The sequence below is a fragment of the Eleutherodactylus coqui genome, chromosome 2 (genome assembly GCF_035609145.1).
Source record: "Eleutherodactylus coqui strain aEleCoq1 chromosome 2, aEleCoq1.hap1, whole genome shotgun sequence".
Taxonomy (NCBI): Eukaryota; Metazoa; Chordata; class Amphibia; order Anura; family Eleutherodactylidae; genus Eleutherodactylus; species Eleutherodactylus coqui.
The window spans coordinates 158,585,007-158,603,565 of NC_089838.1; the positions used below are offsets into that span (position 1 = coordinate 158,585,007).

General features: G+C 41.5%; 1 protein-coding gene across 2 annotated transcripts in view; it reads left to right on the forward strand.

Moving 5' to 3' along the window:
* Nucleotides 1-18,559, forward strand: part of CPED1 (cadherin like and PC-esterase domain containing 1) — a 247,813-nt gene that overhangs the window by 72,619 nt on the left and 156,635 nt on the right. For both annotated transcript variants that reach the window (XM_066591833.1, XM_066591834.1), the window contains exons 7-8: nt 8,534-8,676; nt 14,313-14,385. In XM_066591833.1, coding sequence (XP_066447930.1) covers nt 8,534-8,676; nt 14,313-14,385 — 216 coding nt within the window. The remainder of the gene's footprint in view (nt 1-8,533; nt 8,677-14,312; nt 14,386-18,559) is intronic.

Genomic DNA, 18,559 nt, shown 5'->3' on the forward strand with positions numbered 1-18,559 from the left:
ACCACTGCACTGGCCATCAAATTTTTGCACTGTGAAGCCTGCGCTATTGCGCACTTTTTAGCACATTTTACTGTACTTTCTGCGCTGCCAGGGACCATTCACATTGGCGTGGGACACACCTGTGCCATGATTGAAAAGGCTGTACAGCCTAATTAGACCCCGCTGTTATCGTTTCCTCGTGAAATTGTGCAGTTCATTGGGCAATTTTGTAGGTATTGGGTGCACATATGTGCGCTCCTATAGACTCCTTTGGTGCCTTTAGGTGCACAAATGTGCACAAAAAGGTACGTGTTGCGTTTTTTTCACGCAAGTGAAATGCTCGTGCTAAAAAGAAAGGTGAGAATAAACCAATTGAAAATAATGGATTCTATTTTCTTTGCAATGCATGTGCAAAACCGTGCGCAAATACGGTCGTCTGAAGCAGCTCTTTAACCCCAATGTCGACAGGTGGATTTGATTTGCGGAATCTGCACGACTCACCCGCGTGGAAGATCTGTAATTCAAAGTGCCCGTAGGGAAGGAAGCGTTGGCATCCAAAACTTAATTTAAGCATGCGGATTCTATTTGCAGGCCGTAGCATGCTCCATTTCAGTGCGGATTCCGTGCGGACTGGCTCAATAAAAGTCAATGGGTGCGGACGATCGTCAGTGCATCCGCGAATACAATTGTGGATGCACTGTGAATTTGAAGATTAAAATCAATTAGGGAGGTGAGAAAAAGGCTGGGAGGTTGGGGTGGGGATTTTTTTCTGCGTGGATGATCCGCAGTGCATCCGCACGGAAAAATCATTACATCCGCGATCTCCCGCAAATGGTTTCCACAGATCTTTCGCTGCAGAATCCGATCTGCCCCTAGACATGAGGCCTAAGAGAAGAGATGGCGTTACTGCATTTGCTCAGCATTTCCTCTGACAAGCAGAGAAGACTTAGAAATTAGGCACAGCCTGTTTTTGTGACATCTAAAATAAACAAGCCGACAGGCTTTTTCTCGCACCACACTTTGACCCCTTTGTGTGACCTCTGGTGGATGATTTTGGTGTCATTAGATTTGTTACATCCTCATATGTTAAATCTAGCGGTGCTGTTGTGCTACATAATTCTAATTGCCAAAGGCAAAAAGTACCCATAGGTAATATCCCCTAAAATATAAATGCTTTATTATTCAAAACTAGACAAGGAAAACATCACGAAATCTATATATGTAAAGTTGAATGTATGTCTGTCTGTCTGTCTGTTTGTCCTTTATGCTCTACTACACCATTCATCCGATCGCCATGAAACTTTGGGAAGTTGTTGAGTACACTCCTGGGAAGATTATAGGCATAGTACATTTTTCCTATAATAAATGGCGTGTGTGTGAGCGTCGTCGACAGTTACGCCCCCCCCCCCCCCCACGTAGATTGTTCGATTTCCATCATTGCCACTAATTCTCTCACTTCCCGATGTTGTAGAAACATGAAATTTGGCACAGGCATTGATTATGTCATAAATAGGAAAAGCTAATGGGTCCCAACTCGATTATTCAATTCTAAGCGCAAAAGAATTAGCGTCCAAATTTTACGTACGGAATCTAATTTTCTCACTTCCCAATGTCATAGAAACTTGAAATTTGGCACGAGCATTGATTATGTCATAAATAGGAAAAATTAATAGGTCCCAACTCGATTATTCAATTCTAAGCGCAAAAGAATTAGCGTCCAAATTTTACGTACGGAATCTAATTCTCTCACTTCCTGATGTCATCTATATATATAAAAATGAATGTCTGTCTGTTTGTCCTTTATGCATTACTGCACCATTCATGCAATCGCCATGAAACTTTGGGAAGTTGTTGAGTACACTCCTGGGAAGATTACTGGCATAGTACAACTATCCTACGATAGGTGGCGCGCGTGCGAGACAAAGATTGTTTGATTTCCATCTTAAGCACAAAAGCAAAAGGCATGACAAGCAAGCGTGTTCAACTACAAAATGATGCATCCGCCGAACGTTTCGCAAGGCAATTGCTGGATATTGAGAATGCTGAGGTAAAATGAAAGCTGTGCTGTGATTGGTTGCTATTTCTTATACTGCTGAGGTAATATGAAAGCTGTGCTGTGATTGGTTGCTATTTCTTATACTGCTGAGGTAACATGAAAGCTGTGCTGTGATTGGTTGCTATTTCTTATACTGCTGAGGTAACATGAAAGCTGTGCTGTGATTGGTTGCTATATATTATACTGCTGAGGCAACATGAAAGCTGTGCTGTGATTGGTTGCTACTTCTTATACTACTCAGGTTACATGAAAGCTGTGCTGTGATTGGTTGCTATATATTATACTGCTGAGGTAACATGAAAGCTGTGCTGTGATTGGTTGCTATTTCTTATACTGCTGAGGTAACATGAAAGCTGTGCTGTGATTGGTTGCTATTTCTTATACTGCTGAGGTAACATGAAAGCTGTGCTGTGATTGGTTGCTATATATTATACTGCTGAGGCAACATGAAAGCTGTGCTGTGATTGGTTGCTACTTCTTATACTACTCAGGTTACATGAAAGCTGTGCTGTGATTGGTTGCTATATATTATACTGCTGAGGTAACATGAAAGCTGTGCTGTGATTGGTTGCTATTTCTTATACTGCTGAGGTAACATGAAAGCTGTGCTGTGATTGGTTGCTATTTCTTATACTGCTGAGGTAACATGAAAGCTGTGCTGTGATTGGTTGCTATATATTATACTGCTGAGGCAACATGAAAGCTGTGCTGTGATTGGTTGCTACTTCTTATACTACTGAGGTTACATGAAAGCTGTGCTGTGATTGGTTGCTATATATTATACCGCTGAGGTAAAATGAAAGCTGTGCTGTGATTGGTTGCTATTTTTTATATTGCTGAGGCAGAATAAAAGTTGCACTGTGATTGGTTGTTATTTCTCTTACTGCTGAGGTAACATGAAAGCTGCGCTGTGATTGGTTGTTATATATTATACTGCTGGGTAACATGAAAGCTGCACTGTGATTGGGTGTTATATATTATAAAGCTCAGGTAACATGTAAACTGCGCTGCGATTGGTTGTTATATATTATACCACTGAGGTAACATGTAAACTGCGCTGCGATTGGTTGTTATATATTATACCACTGAGGTAACATGTAAGCTGCGCTGCGATTGGTTGTTATCTATATATATATAAAAATGAATGTATGTATGTCTGTCTGTCTTCGCAGTAATGCGCGACGGGTAAGCTAGTATATTATAAAATAAAGAGGCAAATGGTGGTAGCGATATAGTGTGACCAACAGTCATCAATCAGTATCGTGTATGTAATTGTGCATATACACATGTAGAGCTCTGGCACACCGGCAAGAGCGATATCAGGCTGGGATTCATGGGCCCCATATCGCTCTAACAAACCTTCTAAAAACCCCTGGATGCGAAGCATTTTCATGTAAAAAAAAGCGCCTTGCATCACTGCGGGGAATCCCTTCATCCCATTGCCTTTAATGGGGCAGCAGCAGCGCCGGTCACATTGAAAACGATGGGAGGACATCACCATTTCCTGCCGCTGCAGTGACAGCTGCAAAAGGGGATGCCTTCAGCCCCACAGGGATTGAAGGCTGTCACATCCAGGGGTTTCACCTTGTTCTCAATGAGGCTGTCAGCAGCAGCACCAGCTCTATTGAAAACATAAGGAGAACATTGCAATCTTCTGTCTCTGCTGTGACAGCAGTGGCAGGGAATTACTTCATCCACACAGGGAGTCCTCTCATCACTGAACACCCTGCCGCTGCTGTCACAGTGAGTGGGGATGCGACTCACAACAGCAGCAGGAGATCACAATGTCCCCCCTATGTTTTCAGTGGGGGCGGCACTGCTGCTGCCGTCCCCATGGAGAATAAGATGAAGCCCCTAGATGTGACAGCCTCACATCCCTGTGACAGCTGCAGAAGGAGAATAGTGATCTTCTACCGTTGCTATCAATGGGGCCGACGCTGCTGCCGCCGACCCGGTTGGAGACAATGTGCGATTTGTGGGCATGCTGCAATTTTTTTTTTTTCATGCAGCATTGCAGGAGTGAAAACATCGCAAATGAGAATAAAACCATTGAAATTCATTGGTTTCATAATCACTCTCTTTCACTCACTCTCGCAGCACCAGAAAATTGCCCAATTTTCTCGCCAGTGTGAAGGCACCCTTAAACATAGGCCTGGATGGCCAACTTCCAAAAGCCCATGTCGGTGAGTTGCGGCAGTGAGCAGGGGGGTGCAGGCGGGGAGAGAGTGAGAGAGAGATCTCCCCTTCGTTCCTCCCCGCTCTCCCCCGCCAGCAGCCGAATCTTTAGAGACGAGCGGGCAGATACTCGAATAAGGCACTACTCGCTCGAGTAGTTTGCCTTATCGAGTATGCTCGCTCATCTCTATTCCCCACCCATATTTATAAAAGAAGCCACAGTGTTGGATGGGGAAAAGCAGCACCTAGTGAACCATAATGCATTATAATGTGTCATTCTCTATCATTTAAACTGAATGCAAGGCTATTATTTCCATGGAGTCTACCAAATCTGCTGCCTTAAGTTATGGGAGGGTTGTGTCATTTATAATGTCACAGCACTCCTGACTTGCTGCTCAGTTTTGCAAGTTGATATGGGGGTATCTAAAAATCATTTACTTATTGTGAACCCTACAAATGGTTATCGCATGTCCTGGCCAACTGATATGTTTCATTCATCTCCTTTATAGCCACAAGGTGTCTCTGTCATTTTCTAGATATTGTCTGCAGTGTTGTACTCTGTATGAGAATGAAGGGTCTGAAAAATGAAAAAGTTCACATTGTTGTATAATAGAGAAAAAATAATTAGTGTAAAAGACAATAAATAACATTCATTATTCAAGAGTAATTATGACTAGTTAACCCCTTCAGGAGCGTAGCAATTTTGGGCTTCAGAAGCAAATATATTTTTTTAGCAATTCATTTTTGGTTATGTTGACCTTATCATTTAATCTTTTTGAATCTGATTTGGAGGGCAAGCAATAAAAACAGACTTTTAAGGCCCCCCTATCCACGGCCGAGGCAGAATATCGCTAGTGATCATTCTCCGCTGAGAAGGAGGGGGGAGCGCTGTCAGATTTCCAAGGTGAATCTATATGATAGATAGGCTCACCACGGAGAATCTCAGCATGCCGCGATTTAAATCCCGTCAGCAGAGAATCGCTATGATTCTCCGCTCGTGGACGCCGGTGCTGCGCTTTACATAGCAACACTATGGAAAGCTTCACACAGCGTGATCTGCCGACGATTTATCACCAGCAGATCATCACCCATGGACAGGCAGCCCAACACTTTTCTCCCTCATCCAACCCCCCCTCCAAAATGCTACCCATTTTTATAGTTGATTTTGAATTGATGTCTCATGTAAATATATTTAACGTAGGACTCAGTTGCCTTAAGTCCATTTTTAATCCCTGAGGGTTCGTTTACACTAGCTCAAAATCAACCTTGTGAAGGAGCTCTTAGTGACATAACTAATTTTGGCCTTGGGGCCCCTTCACACAAACCACATCCATTAAACCACATTGATTTCAATGGATTTCCTCATATGGAGCATTTTTGCATGCAAGATTTGGTGGCGCAAAAAAATACATGACATGCTCTATTTTTGTGAACATTTGCGCACCTGGGGCCCCATAGGAGCCTATAGGGTGCACAAATGTGTACTTGTCCCAAACGAGATCTCGTGATTTTGCAGTGTTAATCGATAACACTAGGGACTAATTAGGCCATCCCAGGTAATAAATCAGCTGGCCCTCCTATTAAGTCTGTTGGCCCACGGACTAAGTAGGCTACCCCACCTGTTCAAGCATGGCACGGTTCTGTCCCACGCCAATGTGTACAGGCCCTGTTATGCAGAAAAGTACAGTAAAGTTAAAGCTCCATTCAGAGTGCCATCACGTGACGCTCTCGCTACTGTGAATACGTCACGTTCGTGTGAAGAAACCCTTAAGAACCAGTAAATCATATCTCCTTTTGTGATTCGGTAGTCATGACTTTTTTTTACTTTTTTGTCAATATAGCTTTATAACACCTTGTATTTTGTGGGGCGAGTTGTAGTTTTTATAGTATATGTAATATAATAAATAACTTTTATTATTTTTCTTTTTGGTGGGGGCAACGGAAAAAAGCTTTTTCACCATTGCTTTTTTAATTTATTTTTATAGCATTCACAGTGTGGTATAAATATTATGTTACCTTTATTGTACGAATCATTGCTATTACAACAACAGCAAATTTATAGAGGTCTTATTATGTTTTACTGCTTTTGCGCAATACAAACTTTTTTGTACAATGAAGCATTTTTACTTTTCAACTGAAAGCGCTGTATCAGGCTTAATTTTGTGGGACAACCTGTAGTTTTTATTGGTACCATTTTGAGGTGCATATGATTTTTTTATTATTTTTTATTCCTGTTTTGGGGAAGCTAGATGATCAGAAAATGGCAATTTTGGATTTTTTTTAAAAAAAAACTTTCTCTCGCGGAATTTTCCGTGCTTTCTAAATAGTGTACTGTTTTATAGTACCAGTTGTTATGAATATGATGATATCAATTATGTGGGTTTTTTTTGTTCTTTTCATTTTTTCTATATTTTAAGCCTTGTGTAAGGGAAAAAGGATTTTTACATTTTTTTCTTTAAAAATGTTTAGCTGCCATAGTCAACAATGACTGTAGCATCTGAGTGGTTAAACAGCGTAGAGGAGTGATAAGATGAGCAAGCCCTCACTATGTTACTCCTTTTCTATAAAAACCCCATATGTGACAATCAGAGAGCAAATATCCTCAAGGACTGATGGGGGGTGATGACATAAATAAAAATTGATGCCACCCCATTCATGCAGCATAAACGATGGACGATGAGCTGAACGATCATTGTTCAGTGTAAATAGCAGCCGTTCAGTACTGAACGGACGCTATGTTAAGTCAATGGAGTGGGGCGGGGGAGCACGAGGAGATAAATTTCCTCCAGCTGCCCCGCTGTGAGCCAGCGATACTAGCTCCTGTGCAGCAACACGGGAACGAGTATGTGTAGGGACGAGTGTCGGGCATCGTTTACCTGACATTCGTCCCATCTAAATGGATCTTATGAGTTGGGAACCCACTGGTTGCTAGAACTAAACCACAACCACTTCAGAGTTTATCTTGAAAGTCCAAGCTTAGTTTTCATGCTGTCCCCATAGAAAGCACAAGCATCTCTGAACTAAAAGCAAAGGAGCTCCATCAGTAGAATTTACGTTGTGTTTTATTTAACCAGAAGCACATTTAAAGTGCCTAAGCATGGTTCGTTCAACGATATGCACCAGGGCGGCCATAACAGTGATTTGTTTTCTGCATCTTGTTCATGCACTACCAGCAGTTACATGTTTTCACGGATGTTCCAAAATATGGAAATACTGGTAGAACCAACTGCAAAAGAAGAAGAGAGAATCCCTGCAGAAATGTTTGCAACTTATTAAGGTGTCAGTCATCCTTATTCTAAGATGCCATCAAGTCCCATCTAATGTGTTCTGTACGAAATGAGGGCGTTTATTGTAGAGAGCAAAGCGTTTTCTAAATAGATTATTATTCGAGCTGAATAGGAAAAGTTATGACAATGTAAACAAGAAACACTGCAGCAAATACACTGCAAGCCCCAATATGCATGACTGCTTTTCTTCCCTGACCTGTGCCCGTCACAATCAGTCATTGACCTCCTCCCAGTTACTATCTGCAGCCACACACATTTTTCTACATTGCTGTACAGTTTAATGAACAAGTAGTTGGTGCTTTTTGTTCCCTTTTAAAAACACTGATTACTTTCCAAACGGAGGAAGTATTTAGGAGTATTTCCTTTCATTGGATGCCAGAAGAATGTAAAAATGAATATCTTAACAATTAAAGTGCTCAACCAATTAATTAAATATTCAGCCCTTTGCCCAAAAGCAAAACAATTATCACTGATCCAAAACAAATGTTCAGAATGTTTCTAGTCTTAGATCACTGAATGGAATAACCACAGCAGGTTACAAGAACGTGAACATCAAGGAGGTCCTTCAGACATCGGCTACCTGCTTTAATATATGGCTTCCTTTCTTATCCTGCTTTCAGTCATGCAGTATCAATTCCCTCAATGCTGTCATTTTACTGGACTCTACGAGTATGAATGCCAATGGATTGCTATGTGGTGATGTAGTTTAAAGCACAGTATAGAATTTCAAGCAAATAACACCAAAAGTGTGGTAATGATTATATTCTATGGCACATAGTAGCATGTCATTTAGTAAGTATTGTCTTAAGGGCATTTTCTTGGATTGAGGAGCTTAGATGACAGGACGTTTGCATGTGGAATATGATCGTGTTGCAGAAGAGGTTTTTTCCTGAAGTCTGGTGGATGTGAATGACAACTTGGCGAAGTGATGAATGGCTGAAGATGGCATCAATTAATCACAGTAAATATCCTGATTTGTAAAGGTGCTCCTTGCTCTAGTAAAATATGTGTGATATTTCCGTTGCTCCCTTTGCAGCTTCAGAAGTTTTATCAACATTTCTTCAAGTCACAGTCTCCAGTACAAGCATTAAACGCCTTAAAGGAGTTGATAAGCAAATTGTTACTCAGCTTGGAGGTGATAAGTGAGACAGTTACTACAGGATACAATTCATATAACAGGTAAATGAAAGATGGTGATACCGGTATTTGTTCTGCCCTAAAAACTGTTGTATTAGGCTGCATTCAGACGAACGTATATCGGCTTGGTTTTCACGCCGAGCCGATATACGTTGTCCTCGTGTGCAGGGGGGGAGGATGGAAGAGCCAGGAGCAGGAACTGAGCTCCCACCCCCTCTCTGCCTCCTCTCCGCCCCTTTGCACTATTTGCAATGAAAGAAGGTGGGATGGGGGTGGGGCTAATTCTCGGAACTTAGCCCCGCCCCTGGCCCGCCTCTCCCCATTGCAAATAGTGCAGAGGGGCAGAGAGGAGGCAGAGAGGGGGCGGGAGCTGAGTTCCTGCTCCTGGCTCTTCCATCCTCCCTCCCTGCACACGAGGACAACCTATATCGGCTCGGCGTAAAAATCGAGCCGATATATGTTCGTGTGAATGCAGCCTCAGACAGGATAATTGTATTTATGCTTTCTGCTTGCAGTATTTGCCATTATAGATGTAGAAATGTAGCAAAGTTTAACCTAACTTTCAAGGTCCTTTTATACTCAACGATTATCACTTAAAATTCTTCAAAAGCAATCTTTTAAGTGATCATCATTGTGTGTAAAAGTGCGCCCATTGTGCACTTACTATCCATCTCTGACTTCAGGCCCGCATGAAATCTTCGTCCCTCAGGATGATAAGATAAGACAGACTACATGCTGTGTTCTCCGCAGGCAGCTGTTTACAGCTGCTGTCCCACTGGAGAACAATAGGGATGTATTTAGAGAACAGACCACCCGCTGGTCTCTAAATACATGCAATGAGGTACTAATGGGCTGATTAGCCCATTAGTAGCTATGCAAAATGATTGCTCAGAACTGTCAGTTTCTGACTTAAGGCCCATTTAGACACAATGATGATTGCTCAAAAGATGTCGCAAAATGATCACTCAAGATGAGCGATCAGCTTCCAGTGCCAGCGGAGGAGAACTGTTCCCCCGCTCCAAGCGCCTGGCTGTTATACAGTCGAGCACTCGAAGTGGAGGTACAGAAGACAAGTGGAGTGTCCCCGCTTGTCTTCTGCATCCAGATGTTCCCCCCCCCTCTGAGCACCCAGCTGTCATACAGCCGAGCGCTAGGAGCGGAGGATGCAGAAGACAAGCGGGATGTCCCCGCTTGTCTTCTGCGTACAACTGTTCTCCCGCTCCAAGCGCCTGGCTGTTATACAGTCGAGCACTCGAAGTGGAGGTACAGAAGGCAAGCAGGGTGTCCCCGCTTGTCTTCTGCATCCAGCTGTTCCCCCCCCTCCGAGCGCCCAGCTGTCATACAGCCGAGCACTAGGAGTGGAGGATGCAGAAGACAAGCGGGGTGTCCCCGCTTGTCTTCTGCATCCAGATGTTTTCTGCACGGAGAGCCCGGCTGTTATACAGTTGAGTGCCCCGTGCCAGGTATGGAGAACAGAGCTGCACCCCTCTGTTCTTCATACTCAGCCTGTTATCAGGGAGCAGGATACAGCTGAAACAATAGTATTAGCTGTATCCCGCTGTGAATCCCTGATAAGGCTTATCATTGTCTTTCAGCACGCTGAAAGACAACAATAAGCGACGGCATAAGGAAAACTGCACGATGTCAGTGCAGTTACACACAACGATTATCGCTCAAAAGACGGATTTTGAGCGAATTTTGAGCGATAATCGTGTCTAAATGGGCCTTAATTTTTAGCGATCATCTGTGCGTGTAAAAGCACCCTTAATGCATTATAACGCTCTGTGCCACAGTTTTTTTTACTCTTCTCAGTTGCTTTAAATGGGTTTTGTTGGGTTAAGATAAGAAAACAATAGCTTTTGATGGGCTTAAGATAAGATAACTTGTTGCAGAAAGTTATCACAGTCAAGTTATGCCCCAAACGATGCCTGACAGCGCTTCCCAGTGATGCTTGCTCCTGTGCTGTTACATAGGGGTGAGTATTGCTGGCATCGCTGAAAGCGTGACCAGCATGGAGGCGGGGTGGCTAGGGAGCACTCTTCCTGTGCCTCCATTCACTGTAATCAGACAGTCATTCAGAACTGTTTACACTGAACAGCTAGTCGTCCAAGTTTCTGCATGCAGAAACGGAACGACTGAACAACTGTTCAGTCATTCATTCTCTGCATGCATTTACACAATACAACTATCATTCAAAACCCTGCAGGAGCGCGGGAATTTGACAATTTTGAACAACAATGTCCCATGTAAATGTCCCTTTAGAGCACTTTTACATAAGACAACTGTCTGACACTTTAGTGTCTGACAGCTGTCCCAATGACCATTACTGCTGTGCTTTCACATGGGAGTGATAGTTGTTTAGTTAATAGACATGGAGCATGCTGAATATCTTTTCTAGGTGCCCACCTGCATTCACTGTGACCAGGCAGTCGTTCATAGATGAACAGCTGCTTGTTTACATTGAGATATAAGTCAATCACCAGTTGCTTTGTTTCAGTGAACTGAAATGAAGCAACTAGTGACTAATGAGCATTTTTTTTTGCTCAGTTCCCTGTCAGGTCTTACTTTTATATGGGACAACTATTGCTCATTTGATCAGTTTTTTTGGCCGATATAGTCGGCCCATGTAAAAATACCCTTAACTTTGCTATATCACATACTATTGCTCTTTAATAGAGATGAGCGAACGTACTCGTTAAGGGCGATTTCGCAATCGAGCATCACTATTTTCAAGTACCTGACTACTCAGGTGAAAAGATTCAGGGGGCGCCGGGGGTGAGCAGGGGGTTGCACTGCTATCCCCCGCTCCACCACACTGCCCCCCGACGCCCCCCCAATCTTTTCACCCGAGTAGCCAGAAACTCGAAAATAGCGATGCTCGATTGCGAAATCGCCCTTAACGAGTACGTTCGCTCATCTCTACTCTTTAATTTTACTACTACTTCTGTACAATTCATGTACAATTTAGCTATTAAAAAGTCATAGCAAACAAGTGAATGAATGTTTAGTATAATTATAATTTCAGTATTTCCATTTTTCATCTTCTTCCCCTATTGCTACATAACTTGGCAAGTAGCCATTGAGAAGTGTTGGAAACCAGTGATCAATGATATTGCTGTATGGCATGCAGTTCGAGGTTTAGTGGGTTGGTAGAGGGAAAAGTGCTTTAGAAATCACAGAGGTCCAGTGCAGTTTCGGAAACTGCTAAGCATGGGAGATGGAGCACCAGTACTGCACACACAACTGTCCTATAATTCTTAAAGGAGTTTTTAGTAATGTCTGTAGTATATTGCCTTCTTAAGGCCCATTTACATGCCACGATTATCACTCAAAATCCGTTCAAACGACCAAAAATGAGCGATAATAATTACATGTAAACACTGCCGTTGTGTGCTTTTCGTCTGAACGATGATTTTAAAGTGAAGTTAAAATCCATTATTCAGCCGCAGAGAGATAAAGGGAGCAGGCTGATAACATTGTTAATTGCCGGCAACCCCCAGGAGAACAACGCAGCTGTGTGCAGAGCTGGGTGTGTGACTAATCACATACTTGGCTCTGCAAACAGCTCCTGGAGGCCCATTTACATGCAAGTGAAAATGATAAAGTGTTAATGAATTTTAGTACCCATTGACACTTTATGCAAAAAAATCGCTAAAACTTTTAATCTTTTAATCGTTTTAAACATTACCTTTGTGTGTAAATGGACCTATATTGGGAAACTGTCACTACAAACATGCTATCCAAACTGTAGGCGTGATGTTATAGAGCAGGAGGAGCTGAGAAGATTAATATATAGTTTTATGGGGAAAGATTCTATACAACTAGTAATTTTTTCATTAAAAACCTCTGCACATTCTGAGCTGAACAGTCCAATGGGCGGTCCTGTCAGTGATTGACAGCTCCCCCTGTAAGTACAATCATTCAGAGATGGCTGTCAATTGCTGATAAAAATTGCCATTGGACTAGCAGTTTAAATCACTGCTGCAGCTTCCTTAGCTATCAGTGCTGAAATAACTTTTTCTAATATACACGGTCAGGAACGTGTATTCCCAGCAAGTACTGAGGAAGAGGTTCATATACCTCGAAACGCATTTCCACACCGGGGTTGTTCCACTTCATCCTTATTTTCTATTTCTATATAACTATATTTTAATGGCAGCTGAAATCATAGCTGATTGATACCTTAGTAGACTATAATGGTGATGCGTTTCCCAGCTAGGAAGCAATGAAAGAACACACTGTGTTCATACTTTGTCTTACAATTCCTGATCGTATTTAGTGTATTGGTCATTCCTTTTCTTAGCTCCAATAATGCTTTCTTCCCCAAATGATATGGAACACATTTGTGGCTTGGAGTTCAGACATTCAAACATGTCCTGAAGGGTATTCAGCAGGACATACTTTGGATTCTCTCCTAGCAACATATGCGAATTCATCTTTGGTTTACCAATATGATAGATGCGCTTGTGGTCTTATGATGAGATTTATAAAACATGCACTGTTGGCAAGACTGGAGGACAGACGAATGGTGCAAATAGTTCTCATCTGTAGCTGTTCAGCTACCTCAGAGTATTAACCATTGTATGATCAATTCACTTTAAATACCTGAGATTCTTCTCCATCCATAATGGAAAAGATCTCACAACTATTTTGTATATCATTACAATTCATATCTGACTCTGAGCCCTGATTTATGTATTATTTCTAATGGCCAAAAATAAATGTAAAAAAATAGTGCAGCTATCTAGTATTAATTATTATGGAGTGCTACGATTATAATTCTGCTCTTCTAGCTGGAATACTCTGGTTCCACACTGAGACTGTCAAGAATTATTATGGTGTACAGTGGATTCGTACAAGGGCCTGATCACAACAAGTTTTTCTGTCCTGGAGAACAATAGGATCCCTTTTTTTTTTACAATTCGAGTCTAAGGCAAGAGGATGTTACAGCATAGAAGTCCTGTTACACCAACTGTTTTGCCGTCCAATTTGTAATAAACATTTGCAATTTTAATAAATAGAGATGGAACTAATTCTACCCTGACTGTCATATCCCAGTACAGAAAGCTATCGTATCTTATCCCATTAACCCTTTCCAATCCACTGTCTGACCTCTGAAGACATTATGATTTAAGGCTGTACAGCTCTGATGTTGGAAGACATCCGTCGGGGTTCTTTTACTGTATATTGCCAGCCTCTCTGCTGTTGGAGCCTATCCAATGTGTCATCTCATGCAGTACTGGCTTTAGCCAGCAGATAGTGCCTTTCTATAACAGCAGAAAAAGAGTAAGCCCCCTAGGAAAACCAGGATACAAATTGGATTGGAAAGGGTTAATAAACTGTTGTTCTCTAATCTTATCACAACAAAACTCATTGTAAAGTAATTCAAAGTGTAAATAAACCACAGGACACTGTGATATCACTTTACATTAAGGGCTTAAACCCACTTTACATGGGAAGCTTGTCATTCAAACGAGTCAGATTGAATGAATTGTTCAGTCTGAACACAGCCAACAATGAATGAAATTGTTCACTTTTTGACTATTTTGTTAGCCAATTTACATAAAATCTAAATTAAAATCAATTTGGAACTCTAGGTTGTAATGAAACAAAACAGGAAAAGCACACAAGGCACTGTATGTATTGCATTGTATAACTACTTAACTGAATGATTTCAGGTGCAGTGAATGCTTTCAACTCTTCACGTTTGACATTGGATATGCTGGTGCTTCACATCCTTCAGTGCTTGAGGTCAGTGCTAAACTTCCATTTGCATTTTGAGGTTTAAATAAATCTAATTTCCTGTGAGCTATGTTAACACATAAATTACTCCTGTGTCATGAAGGACTTATACAAGTCAATCACGTACTCTATATATGTCTTGTGTATGTTATTATATCTGTATTATGCAAAGGCTTGCACTGGTACTTATACTTTCTCTGGAAGGCTGATTCCATTAAAAAAAAGTTGTGTAATACATCTAAAGAACAGGAGTTTTTGTACTGAGGCATTGTAACATAATAAGATAGTATTATAGTAAGACTGACAAGACTCAAAAAAAGAAACGTCTATCCAGTTCTGCCTATAAACCTGCAGTGCTTTTTGAGAGGAAGGCAACAAACTCATGATGTAGAAGCCGATGTTCCTCATCTCAGGGAAATAAATTCTTTCTCAACTCCAAATTTGGCAATTAGAAGGAATCCCTGGATCAACATCCTACCTCTGATAGTCTAGTGACTATAACTTGTAATATTGTTACACACAAGGAAGGCATTCAGGCTCCTCTTGAAATTGTGCAAGGTTGTAGTTGAATATGACCTTAAAAATGGAAAGAAAGACAGTAAAAATGTGCAAGGAGACTACTTCAATGCCATCCGCGAGGGACAACAAGTGGGACAAACTTCTCTCATGGCAACAATTTCAATGATTCCAAAACCTCAGAGAGACCCATTGGATAAACATAGTTACCGGCCTATTTCCTTAATTAACATAGATATAAAGCTACTCACTAAAATATTAGCCTTGCGTTTAAACATTGCTCTACCACCGATAATAGGAAAAGATCACGGGGGGGTTTGTCCCTGGCCGCCAGGCCCCAGACAGTATCCATTGAATAACTCATCTCACACACATCTGCCAAACTAGAAGCATCCCCGAAATGTTGCTCTCCCTGGGAGTCTACAAGGCTTTCGACACACTAGACTGGTTGTACCTGTTTTCAGTGTTGGAACACTGGAAGTTCCCTGCTGAATTTCTGACTTGGCTGCAGATCTTATACGCTTCCCCTATGGCCTTCCTCCACTACAAGGACTTCTGCTTGAAGAACATTCCGATACGGCAAGGAACAAGGCAGGGCTGTCCACTGTCTCCCCTCCTTTTTATACTAGCTATAGAACCACTAGCAATAAAAATTCGGAATAACCCCGACATAAAGGGAATCGAAGTTGGTTCGATCCACCACAAAATTAGTATGTTTGCGGATGATGTACTGGCTATAATAACCTTTCCCCACACTACTATCCCCAACCTTATGGTGGAGCTGTCCAGGTTCGGGTCACTCTCAGACCTGACAATGACACAAAGTCAAAGGCCTTTATCCTTACATTACCCCCACACATGGTCTTCCTGCTTCAATCCAATTTCCCATTTACACGGATGAGCAGGTTGTTGGACTACCTGGGTGTAAACTTGATGAACTCCTATGCCTTGTTATATGCACTAAACTACATCCCACTTCTCTGCAAACTCAGACTACTTCTTGAAAGTTGGGACCGATACCACATCTCATGGATTGGCAGAGTGAATTCTCTAAAGATGACGCTTCTCCTAAAGCTCCTTTACTTCTTTAGAGCTCTTCCGGTACATTTACCTGGGCACACCCTGACGACACTTTAGCAGATGACCCATTGCTTTATCTGGAATAACTTCATTCCTAGGGTGTCGCGTTCCATTTTGTTTAGACATAGACTGCAAGGTGGATTGGGAGCCCCGAACCTATTAAAAAAACTATCAAGCAGCCCAGGTAGCCCAACTAGCCTCCCTCCACTCCAAAACTATGCCCCTCTGTGGCTTGCCTTAGAAGCCATGGAGATATATACTTTCACCATAAATTCGATATTATGGATCCCCATAACACATAGGCCCGCAATCTCTAATCCAATTATAAAGCACTCCCTTAAAGATTGGCACTCCACTAAATATTCTGGAAAGTTGATCTCTCCTCATTTAGCCCTCCTACCATTCTTGCACCACCCTCTATTTCCACCAGGCCTTGACTTTCTCCTTCCTTTAAGATCTGGACAAATAAGGTATTTCCAAAATATACCATTTAGTCTCATTGAACGGCATAGTAACATTCCCCACCCTTCAGGAAAAATATGAGCTACCGCCTTTCAAAATATTTCATTACCTACAACTTAAGAATTTTCTATCCTCTCTCCTCCGAAATACAGACTCCCCATTACTCATTACCCCTTTGAAACATTCTGTCTTAAATACCCGCCAGCAAAAAGCCTCATCTCACAAATCTACTCGAGGCTAGTACATACCTGGTACCACACACAACTATCATATGTATCTAGATGGGAACAAGATATAGTTAATACCTTATAGGAGGATGAGTGGTCCCAGATATGGAGATCGACCAACTGTGGTGCCTAGAATACACTAATGTTGGAAACATCGTATAAAACTTTACTAAATTGGTATTTAATTCTCATTAGAATAGCACACGTGGTTCCTAGCTACTGCAGAGATTGCTTCCAGGGGTGCTTCTCCCCAGGAGACTTGTTCCACATATGGTGGTCCTGCCCTCCAGTCAAAAGACTCTGGATTAGGACATATTCCCTAATTTATTCGGTAACCTATCATAACCTGAGAAAAAAACCCATGGGAAGACCTGTTAAGTAAGAGGATTGAAAATACACCCCCATCTTCCAGAAAACTAATCTGTTTTGTTTGTTTTTTGCCACAAAACAAACTATCACTAAATCTTGGCGAAAGGCTTTCCTGGACTTCTCTGAGGTTAAGCGCCGTATGAACTGGTATCTAGTCAATGAAAAACTAATGTCTATAACAGAAGACAGGTATGATAGGTTCATGAGTATTTGGACCCCATGGATTGATTATGCCTTCCCTGCAACCTCTCTATAAGTCCAATACCCAAAACATAGCCTTACAGCTCCCCCCACCCCTTTTGGGTCATCACCCCAAGAGAGAAGAATTCCCCTCCCTCCTGAAACATCCTCTCCTCCCTCCTCCTCCCCTCTGACCTTCTTTGGCCCTGGCCAAGCCATTGTTACCAGTGAATTTGCTATCTGATATACAGCAATGAAATGCAGAGAAAACTGTGGTTAAACTTGGTATTGTTTATCATACCAGATCAAATATTGCTGTGATAACTTTTTTATAGTACACCAACATAATTTTTAATACTGCTTTTTTTGTATATTGGAAATTTTTCAATAAAAATTCTTGCTTAAATAATGTGCAAGTAGTGACAGATATGTTGAAGATCAGACACGACCTAGCACATCTTGTTTAGACCTTTTTTGTGGTATAGTTCAGACCAAAGAATGTGTGTATTATGGAGGCAGTCCATACATCTGCTGTAGAGTCCCTGCAGGTAGGGTACACAGACCAGGTTGCTGCCATTGCTTTTCTAATCAGGGTTGAGAACTTACACAGGATTTCCTTCTCCTTGACCTCATACAAAATGATAGAAGGATGTGGTGGCAAATACCAACATTGGAAGATAGGGCTCAATTTGTTCTTTCCTGTAGGGCCCTTCTAATCTTTGTTCCCAATGTGTAGAACTTCATTACTACTTTACACAAAATTTATAGCAAAATATATCCAGTGTACATCTTGTGCCATGTATGCAGTTCGGGGCCTTGTACAGATCTCTATGCCTGCCATGTATTTCTACCTATTAAGATGTGCCTCTGGTGTGTCTTAATACAATGCCTGCAAAATACAGAATACTGCAATGCTGAAGTACTTCGGTATATTGTATAAGCAATCAAAGGATCGTTAATTCAAGTTCCTAATAGGAACAAAAAAAGTAAAACTAAATTTTAATTTATAACAGTAAAATAAGAAATATTAAAAGTTTGAAAAAACCTTTTCCAATTTTTAACATAAATAAATAAATACACATATGTGGATTTACACATCCATAAAAATCCAGTCTATTAATGCATTTACTTATCCCTCACAGGGAATACCGTCAGAAAAAAACCCCACAATGCCAAAGTGTGGGAATTTTGGGCAACGTGTCACCCAGAAATAAATGCTATAAAAACTGATCCAAAAGTTGTATGTACCCCAAAATGGTGTAAATAGAAACTACAGGTTGTCCTGCAAAAAAGACTTCACACAACCCCATTGACAGAAAAATAAAACGTATTGGTGATCAGAAAATGGC